This window comes from Colobus angolensis, unplaced genomic scaffold (genome assembly GCF_000951035.1).
Source record: "Colobus angolensis palliatus isolate OR3802 unplaced genomic scaffold, Cang.pa_1.0 Scaffold18, whole genome shotgun sequence".
Taxonomy (NCBI): Eukaryota; Metazoa; Chordata; class Mammalia; order Primates; family Cercopithecidae; genus Colobus; species Colobus angolensis.
The window spans coordinates 2685860-2695080 of NW_012114932.1; the positions used below are offsets into that span (position 1 = coordinate 2685860).

At 52.8% G+C, this 9221-nt stretch overlaps 2 protein-coding genes across 7 annotated transcripts in view; one reads left to right on the plus strand and one right to left on the minus strand.

Annotated features, from left to right (window-relative positions):
• The first annotated feature begins 52 nt into the window (after window positions 1-52).
• Window positions 53-6801, plus strand: AMT (aminomethyltransferase). 6 transcript variants are annotated; one of them, XM_011939087.1, is made up of 10 exons: window positions 53-1237; window positions 1327-1494; window positions 2337-2417; window positions 3547-3678; window positions 4100-4178; window positions 4476-4621; window positions 4731-4911; window positions 5598-5753; window positions 5853-5955; window positions 6210-6234. In XM_011939087.1, exons 1-10 carry the CDS (start codon window positions 1148-1150, stop codon window positions 6232-6234), a joined length of 1161 nt encoding a protein of 386 aa, XP_011794477.1. In that variant the 5' UTR covers window positions 53-1147. The 6 variants fall into 6 exon arrangements, with proteins under 6 accessions (XP_011794477.1, XP_011794476.1, XP_011794479.1 ...); XM_011939086.1 differs by having other exon boundaries at window positions 5853-6801; XM_011939089.1 differs by having other exon boundaries at window positions 1341-1494; window positions 5853-6801.
• A 300-nt stretch (window positions 6802-7101) lies between these two features.
• The window catches only part of TCTA (T-cell leukemia translocation altered), a 4647-nt gene continuing 2527 nt past the window's right edge, over window positions 7102-9221 (minus strand). Inside the window, exon 3 of the mRNA XM_011939093.1 lies at window positions 7102-8766. Coding sequence (XP_011794483.1) covers window positions 8724-8766 — 43 coding nt within the window. The 3' untranslated portion in view covers window positions 7102-8723. The remainder of the gene's footprint in view (window positions 8767-9221) is intronic.

Below are 9221 nucleotides of genomic sequence, written 5' to 3' on the forward strand. Positions count from 1 at the left end.
AATCTCGGCCCACCGCAACCTCCACTTCCCAGGTTCAAGCGATTCTCCTGCCTCAGCCTCCCGAGTAGCTGGGATTACAGGCATGTACTGCCACACCCGGCCTGCCCCTTTCCAAGAGAGATGCTCAGCATGATGAGAGATCAGCCAGGGTAGGGAGTGGGTCCGAGTAAGGGTTTGCATTGTTGCCTTTTAAGAGGCCTAGGTCCTCCATTAACTCAGGCCAACCATTAAGTGATGCAGGCTGCTCTTCCTTCATGTGAGAAAAACCTGTTTCCCTCTGGTTCTTCCTGACTTTGCACCTGGTGGCTATTATGAAGCAGTACTGCAGTATGTCTTGGACCTGGAAAGTTGGACATGTGTGCGCCTCAACAGTTTTCTCGGAAGAGTTCAGTGACCTTTTGGTGGCCACCCTCTGCCCTTACCTATGAGTTCTTCCAGGTGGCGACTTTACCTGCAAGGTCACTTACATAGCCCCACTCAGCTGCTTTGGAAAGCATGATGGAGCAGTAGTCCTCAATGTGTGTGTGAGTGAAGAGGACTTGTGGTAGCAGGGACCATGCTTCATTTGTGGCTGCGTCCCCATCCGAGGGCCTGGTATGCAGTAAGATCAATACATACTTGTGGAATGCATGACTCTGTTGGCTGCCTGTGTCTGCCTGGTGGGAGAGCTGTGGACCTAGGGGTCCACATGAGGCCAGACTACTGTGGTGCTGCCTACCTGCCAGGCTGGCTCCACCCTGCTGTGACCTCTCCACCTTCCCCACCCCTACTTGACCTTACTCCCTTGAGGTCCTAAAGGTACGATTCAGACCTTTCCGCCCTTTCTGGAACTTTGACTGTTTGGAGACAGGGCGGTTCTGCAGGGGGCAGTCTAGCCCCTAGCTCTCTTCTGGGCAGCCCAATCAGCTCTGGATTGCCCAAGCTGCCCTGAAAAGCCAGCCGAAAGAGCCGGAGGCTGTTTCCCTATGGTTGGGAGTTCCTGCATTCTCTGCTCTAAATCCCAGCCTGCCCTCGGGGCTGCCCACGCCCCCTTCAGATCCTTTGCTCCGGAGAGAGACCTGTCCGAGCAGAGGCCTGGACTACATCTCCCGGCGTGCCTGGCAGTGTGGTGTCCTCTGTGCGCCATCTGTACTTGTTGCAGGCGACGATGCAGAGGGTTGTAAGTGTGGTGGCCCATCTGGGCTTTCGCTTGCAGGCATTGCCCCCGGCCTTGTGTCGTCCACTCAGTTGCGCACAGGTGGGATAGAGGGTGTTGATCTTGGAGGGTGGGGGAGGGAAGCGGCTGGGGGCTAGGGCCCTGGTGGCACTAAGCCCAGCCGCCTGCAGGACGTGCTCCGCAGGACACCGCTCTATGACTTCCACCTGGCCCACGGCGGGAAAATGGTGGCGTTTGCGGGTTGGAGTCTGCCAGTGCAGTACCGGGACAGTCACACTGACTCGCACCTGCACACACGCCAGCACTGCTCGCTCTTTGACGTGTCTCATATGCTGCAGGTGAGCCAGGGGAGCACGCTGGCCGCCTGATAAGGTCTTCCTCCCTGTTTACAGTGGTGCACTCCTTGGCTTTGTTTGCTGTGAACTGTATTCCAAGGACAGCCCTCCCAGAAGAGGTAGAGGTCATGAGGGTGTCATGGATAGGTCAATGGCCCCAAGGAAATGAGCTCAGAGGGTCTCATCATCATCTCATCCTTCTAGTCTGCCCCCACTAAGTGGTGTGCCTTAATGTCCCGGGTTTTCCAGGGCTGACATCCACTCTCACGTATTGGGCTGGGTGTTGGTTTGAAAAGGGGTTATTTCCGGTGGCTCACGCCTGTAATCCCAGCACTTTGGGAGGCCGAGGCGGGCGGATCACGAGGTCAGGCGATCGAGACCATCCTGGCTAACATGGTGAAACCCCGTCTCTACTAAAAATACAAAAAATTAGCCGGGTGTGGTGGTGCGCGTCTGTAGTCCCAGCTACTGGGAGGCTGAGGCAGGAGAATGGCGCGAACCCAGGAGGCGGAGCTTGCAGTGAGCTGAGATCGAGCCACTGCACTCCAGCCTGGATGACAAAGAGAGACTCCGTCTCAAAAAAAAAAAAAAAAAAAAAGAAAAGGGTTTTTTTCAGGAAGGTGCTAGGTCCTGTCCAGTTCCCTGGCAGTCCCCCAGCACAGAGTGACTGGGGGAGGTCAGGAAATCAGAAGGTGGTCCTTTGCCACGTGTAGAACAAAAAGACTGGTTAGTCACTTTGGGTGGGCTGGACTGCACTGTGGATGGCAGGGAGGATGCATCCTAGATTAGTGGCCTTTTGGGTTGTAGCTGTTGCAGTGGCCTGAGGCTTTCAATCTCTTCCCCAGACCAAGATATTTGGTAGTGACCGGGTGAAGCTGATGGAGAGTCTAGTGGTTGGAGACATTGCAGAGCTAAGACCAAACCAGGTGGGCCCTTTTATTTCTGCTCTATGAGTTTTCTTAGTCATGAGCCAGCAAATGGGCTTAGTCCCTACCTCAGGCTTAGGAGCACAGAGATGAGTCAAACACAGGTTCTCAGGGCTTGAGAAGTCTTGGGGGACGGAATCCCTGAGTCATTTCCAGAGACCCAGACATTTGTAGAGAGGGGAATATCCCAGCCTTACTACATCAGGCTAGGAGGCCAGAAACCAAGGTTAATATGCTGCTCTCTGGCCATCCCTTCTGTTTAACCCCTCTCTATTCAAAATGTGGTCCCTGGCCAGGCGCCGTGACTCAAACACCTGTAATCCTAGCACTTTGGGAGGCCAAGGTGGGTGGATCACCTGAGGTCAGGAGTTTGAGACCAGCCTGACCAACATGGCAAAACCTCATTTCTACTAAAAATACAAAAATTAGCTGGGTGTGGTGGCGTGCACCTGTAGTCCCAGCTGCTCGGGAGGCTGAGGTTGCAGTGAGCTGAGATCACACCACTGCACTCTGGCCTGGGCAATGAAGCGAGACTCAGTCAAAACAAAACAAATACAACAAAGTGTGGTTTGTAAACCAGCATCCTTGGAGCTTGTTAGGAATATACTCTCAGGCACTGCCCCAGACCTGCTGAATCGGAACCTTCATTTTAACAAGATCCCCAGGTGATTCATGTGACCCCCTCAACCTCAGGCTTTTTGTCCATCAGTGAGGAGGCTAAGGAAGTTTTTTGGGGGCATTGCTATGGAGTGCTTAGAAGAGCCTGGGATCATCAAGATGACCTTTGAAGCTTTTGTCCTGTGGGTTGGCAAAACATGGGCTGAGTTGTCCCAGGTTTGGATAGGTGAAGCAGCAGGTCCTAGGTGTCATAGATGAAGCATCAGATGGGGCTCTCAGTACAGAGTGGGGAGGGGTGCAGAGGTCTCACCAGATCAGGGAAGCACCCCAAGGTAGGGAGGGGATGAAAACTTACTTGGTGCATGAGGACCAAAGACCTTGGACTTGGGCCCAGACTTGCACCTTGCACACCCTGAGTCCTTCACATTAGGGTTCATAACCTTTTGGTAGCTAAGTGGGTTCAGGGGTGTGTCTGGCTCACCCTTGGCCTTGCCCTCCACTTTGGTCCTAGGGGACACTGTCGTTGTTTACCAATGAGGCTGGAGGCATCTTAGATGACTTGATTGTAACCAATACTTCTGAGGGGCACCTGTATGTGGTGTCCAATGCTGGCTGCTGGGAGAAAGATTTGGCCCTCATGCAGGTACACCCCCTGTGTTCTAGGCACCTTGTCTTCCTTGTTCGTAGAGCAGCATCCTTGTTGTCCAGGACAGGGTTGGTGCAGACAAGGGACCCGGACAGTGGCTCTTTGAGTGAATGAACAGCTATACAACTCAAGAGCAGGCCCACTCTGGAGCATGCCAGGGTTTGGTGGTGGGGGATTAGGCATGGGGAGGGGGCCTTAGCCCCTCTGGTGAGGGTGTGAGGTGGCAGACCTGGGGTTGGGTCATCTCTTATCACTTAGTAGCTATGTGACTTTGTAAGATGGGAACCAGCCTACTACCCTTTTTTTTTCTCCCTCCTCCTCTCCACTGTCTTACTACTGTCCAGCTCTGCAGTGTCCAGCCCATGGTAGGTGCTCAGTAAGTGGCCCCAGATGCTCTTGTGGTGTTTCTGTCTTTTAGGACAAGGTCAGGGAGCTTCAGAACCAGGGCAGAGATGTGGGCCTGGAGGTGTTGGATAATGCCCTGCTAGCTCTGCAAGGTGAGAGGGCTGGGCTGGGGTTGGAGCCAATCTTTGCCTTACTGGCTTCATTGACTGCTTAGCACAGAGACCATACCAAGAAGAAGGTGTAGAAGGTGTGATATTTGTGTGCCATAATTTTAAGTTTGGTATCTTGCCCTCCTCCTACGTACTACAAGGCTCCATGGGCTAGGGACAAGGGCATCCTCTCCCACTTGCAGAGTAAGACTTGCTCAGGGCTTGTTCTGAATAAGGCTTTAGTCCAGCTTTGAGGGGTGCTGGGACCTGAATACTTGGTCACTGGCTCCCTGGGCCCAGGCCCCACTGCAGCCCAGGTACTACAGGCCAGTGTGGCAGATGACCTGAAGAAACTGCCCTTCATGACTAGTGCTGTGATGGAGGTGTTTGGCGTGTCTGGCTGCCGTGTGACCCGCTGTGGCTACACAGGAGAAGACGGTGTGGAGGTGTGTCAAGAAGTGGTGTAAGGGGCAGTACAGGGCACAAGATGCACATGAGGGGTGGAAGGTGTGTGGTACAGGGAGCTTCCCATCTGCCCTCTGGTGTTTCATACAGATCTCGGTGCCGGCAGCGGGGGCAGTTCACCTGGCAACAGCTCTTCTGAAAAACCCAGAGGTGAGGCTGGCAGGGCTGGCAGCCAGGGACAGTCTGCGCCTGGAGGCAGGCCTCTGCCTGTACGGGAATGACATTGATGAACACACTACACCTGTGGAGGGCAGCCTCAGCTGGACACTGGGTGAGCTGGGCCAGCACTCAAGGATGGGGTCCTGGAGGTTGGGGTGACCCTTAATAAGACTAACCAGCCCATAACTCCTCCAAAGGTTATGTAGCCTGGAGCAAGTGACTCAGCCTTCCTGAGCCTCCCTTTCCTGAAGGTGCCACTGTGGCTTTGCCTATTAGAAACTGAAGATGCTGCTGGGCATGGTGGCTCATACCTGTAATCCCAACACTTTGGGAGGCTGAGGCGGGTGGATCACGAGGACAGTAATTCGAGAACAGCCTGGCCAACATGGTGAAACCCCGTCTCTACTAAAAATATGAAAATTAGCCAGGCATGGCGGCGGATGCCTGTAATCCCAGCTACTTGGGAGACTGAGGCAGGTGAATTGCTTGAACCCGGGAGGCAGAGTTCGCAGTAAGCCGAGATTGTGCCACTGCACTCTAGGCCTGGGCAACAGAGTGACTCCATATAAAAAAAAAAGAAAAGAGAAACTGAAGATGCTCAGCAGGTGGGCAGCATGGCCTCTAAGGGGTAGGAGGTGGTTTTTTTGGCTGACGGCAGTGAGCGGAGGAATAGAACCTGGAGTAGCCCAAGCAAAGGGGCCTTGATGCTAGATGGGTGTTACCTGAGGACTTCATAAGGACCTCCTGTGGCCAGGGCTTCTATGGGCTGTGGCTTATGTCTCATGTGTCATTCTCCAGGGAAGCGCCGCCGAGCTGCTATGGATTTCCCTGGAGCCAAGGTCATTGTTCCCCAACTGAAGGGCAAGGTGCAGCGGAGGCGTGTGGGGTTGATGTGTGAGGGGGCCCCGATGCGGGCACACAGTCCCATCCTGAACATGGAAGGTACCAAGATTGGTAGGTGGACCAGGGAAGCTGGGAAGCCCTGTCTCTTCCCCAGGAGGGTGGGGGCACTGGCAGGGTGGTGCTAATGCATGGCTTATGCTTGCTTGACAGGTACTGTGACTAGTGGCTGCCCCTCGCCCTCTCTGAAGAAGAATGTGGCAATGGGTTATGTGCCCTGCGAGTACAGTCGTCCAGGGACAATGCTGCTGGTAGAGGTGCGGCGGAAGCAGCAGATCGCTGTAGTCAGCAAGATGCCCTTTGTGCCCACAAACTACTATACCCTCAAGTGAGGATGGCTCCGGGTGGGGCTGTCCTCTCCAGGAGTCTTGCCTTGGAGGGCACCCTACAAGGGGTTAGTCAAGAAGCTGAGGCAGAACTCACTGGGGGTGGGCAGCTAAGGTGGAGGCTGATTCTAATTGTCTGGTTGAGGGGCCATACCACCTATTCCCTCCACCTAACTCATGCCATGCTTCCTTCAGGAACCTGCTTCTGAGTGACAGACCAGCTCACACAATGTCTTGTTTGAGTCCATGATCCCACTGACCCACTCTTGCCTGCTGGAGGGTAATGAGAAACTTTGGTTCTGCCATCTCTCCCACTCTGCCAGGTGCTGGCTGTGGAGCAAAGGTTTACCTTTGTGGGGAGGATAAAACCTGCCCAACCTACCTCACAATGGTTTTTCACATTGCAAAGGGTAATAACATGGGCGGTGTGGACTTAGGCTACCCCCTCCAGTTTGCTTTCCATAAATGCAAATTGTCCCTACTGCAAGTCAGGAATGATTGCTGACTCACAGTAGGGCTGCTATGCCTGTGTGTAAACTTGGGAATGGCTGAGGGAACAGAGACTTACTCTTCCACATTCCCAAGTTGGTCTAGTGTGCTGCCCAGTAGCAAACCATGGCAGGCTCACCACCTATTCTGAGCTCTAGGGCTGTTGTAGGGCAGGGTGGGCTTCCTCCCAGACTTGCCTTACCCTGGGCTGATCTTTGCTCCTGGTATGCATTAATGGACTCCACTGAATCCTGAAAAAAAAAATTAAACTTCCTTCTTACTTGCCAGTCTCTAGCTTCATTGTTCTTTGTTCACAGGGTTCCTGAAATGCCAACCCAGTGCCTGCCTTCCTGGCCTCCAAGACAAGCTTGGAATAGGTTCTCCTTGAAAGGGGCCAGTCTGTAAGAATGGACATATTGCCCATTGGGCACCCCATCCCTGCTCCTCCAGGGAGCTGGCATCACCTCTCCCCTCCCTGCAAGTTGTTGCATCTGGGTCCCAAGGGGCAACAGCTTCCAGGATGTTCTCTCTCTCACTGCCCCTGTGCATGCATACCCTTGTTCTGTCTGAATAACCACAACAACCGATGCACTTCCGTGTTTAATAAGCCACATCCCCAGTTGAGCCTGAGGTGAAATGTGAGATCCTGACTCTGCAGTAGTATCAGTGGGTGGGCCTGGGGCTGTGAAGACCATCATCCTCAGTACAGCTGCAATTCCAGTGCCCCTCTACCACAAAGATGGCTTAGGCAAAGGCAACCAGATGGAAGTGTGACATCCAACAGGAAGGAAGTAGGCAGGGGTCACTAAAGTGGCTGGTGGCCCAGCGGATGGAAGCAGAAGTATGGCCATGAGGGAAGGAGGCAGGTCCAGGGCTACAGTGCTTTCAAGTACTGGTGTTTCTATAGGGGCATTTGCCACCCATACCTTTGGAAACTCCTCTGGCCTATTGTGACATGGCAGGGCTGCCTGGTTCTTGAAGGCAGAGAAGATGCTAGTGGGGAGGAGCTGAGGCTGTGACATGCGTTTGTACCAGATCCAGATGAGTAATGATGAGGCTGCAGGCTATGACCGGGCCACTGTGCACTAAATGCTTGGTACCATCCTATGAGGGGACAAGGTACAGACCCACATTCCCACAGGCACTTAAGCAGTGGGGGGTAGGAGGCTACCCCAGCGGTTCAGCTGTGCTCCTTCAGGTACTCAGCTTACCCCCAAGAAGGACTGAGAGGAATATGAGTAGGACAGTTAGCAGATGACAATTTTCTTTGCCTGGCTCACAGGAGAAGTCTGACTGAGCCAGGGATGTGGGTGTTTGGTGCCTCGATCTGGATGGTGCCAGCAGGGACACCACCCTGCCTTATACCTGAATGGCCAGCTAAATAACCATAGAGCTTAAGGTCTGGCTCAGGTCAGGATTCCCTGGCTCCTTGCCAACAAAGCAAAACCAGAGATTCAGAAAACTCAGGGCTTAGGAGAAAACAGACCTGCCTTACAAATCCCAGAGCTGGTCAACCTCAGGCTTCCTCTCAGGAAAAAAATTTTTTTTTTTTTTTTGAAATGGAGTCTCGCTCTGTCACCCAGGTTGGAGTACAACGGCACAATCTCGGCTCACTGCAACCTCTGCCTCCCAGGTTCAAGCGAATCTCCTGCCTCAGCCCCCTGAGTAGCTGGGATTACAGGTGTACACCACCACACCCGGCTAATTTTTGTATTTTTAGTAGAGATGGGGTTTTCACCATGTTGGTCAGGCTGGTCTCGAACTCCTGACCTCGTGATCCGCCTGCCTCAGCCTCCCAAAGTGTTGGGATTATAAGCGTGAGCCATCGCGCCTGGCCAACTCAGGAAATATTTTTATGGGATCATATCTCGGGGGATGGGAAGAGGGACAGGAAAAGAAACCTAAGACAAAAGAACTGATGGCCTTCCCAACCCAGAGGCTTCCTGAGTTATCACCCCTGAGAGAGGAGGAACACAATCTCTCTCCTTAAGGCACCCAGATAAGGGTACAGGCAAACTCTTCCCTTGCCTAGTGCCTGGATGAGGACGTAAGGCCAAGAGGCAGAAGAGGCCCAGCCCTGCAGGCACTGGGTACCCTGCTACCAACCCTGAACCCCCGGCAGTTGTCCCTGAGGTCTGGGGAGTAGCAGAACCCAGTGTAGAAGCCAGCAGACCCAGTGATGCCCTTGGAGACCCTCTGCTGCCTTCCCTTATTCTCTGTGGGTTTTGAGAGGTTCGTTTGCTGCCATTTCCCTGAAAGTGATGGAGAGAGAGAAGAGAGAGGGGTTATTCATTCCATGGGCAGAACAGTTGATGAAATCGGCTCTCCCAAGCTCCTTCTTGAGGGTTGAGCTAGGCTCAGTAAGGTCACATAACAATCTAGACCTCTCTGCTGATCTCCCACAGCCCACCCTGGGCCCAGCACCTCCTCCCTGCAGACCCATTCTTCTTCCTGGTTCTCCATGTTAGTATGGCATTGCCATCCTTCTCTTTTATTTTATTATTCTTTTTATTTATTATTGTTATTATTTTTCTTTTTTTTTTTTTTTTTTTTTGTTATTTCTTTTTTTACTCTGATTTCATATTTGATGCTTTGCTCAGCAGTCACTGTGTAGCAAACAACAGCAGGCTTTCAGTTTCCACCCATGATTCTGTGTTTCAATTACAAAGGTTATTGTAGGTTATTGTACACTGTAGTTATTATTTTT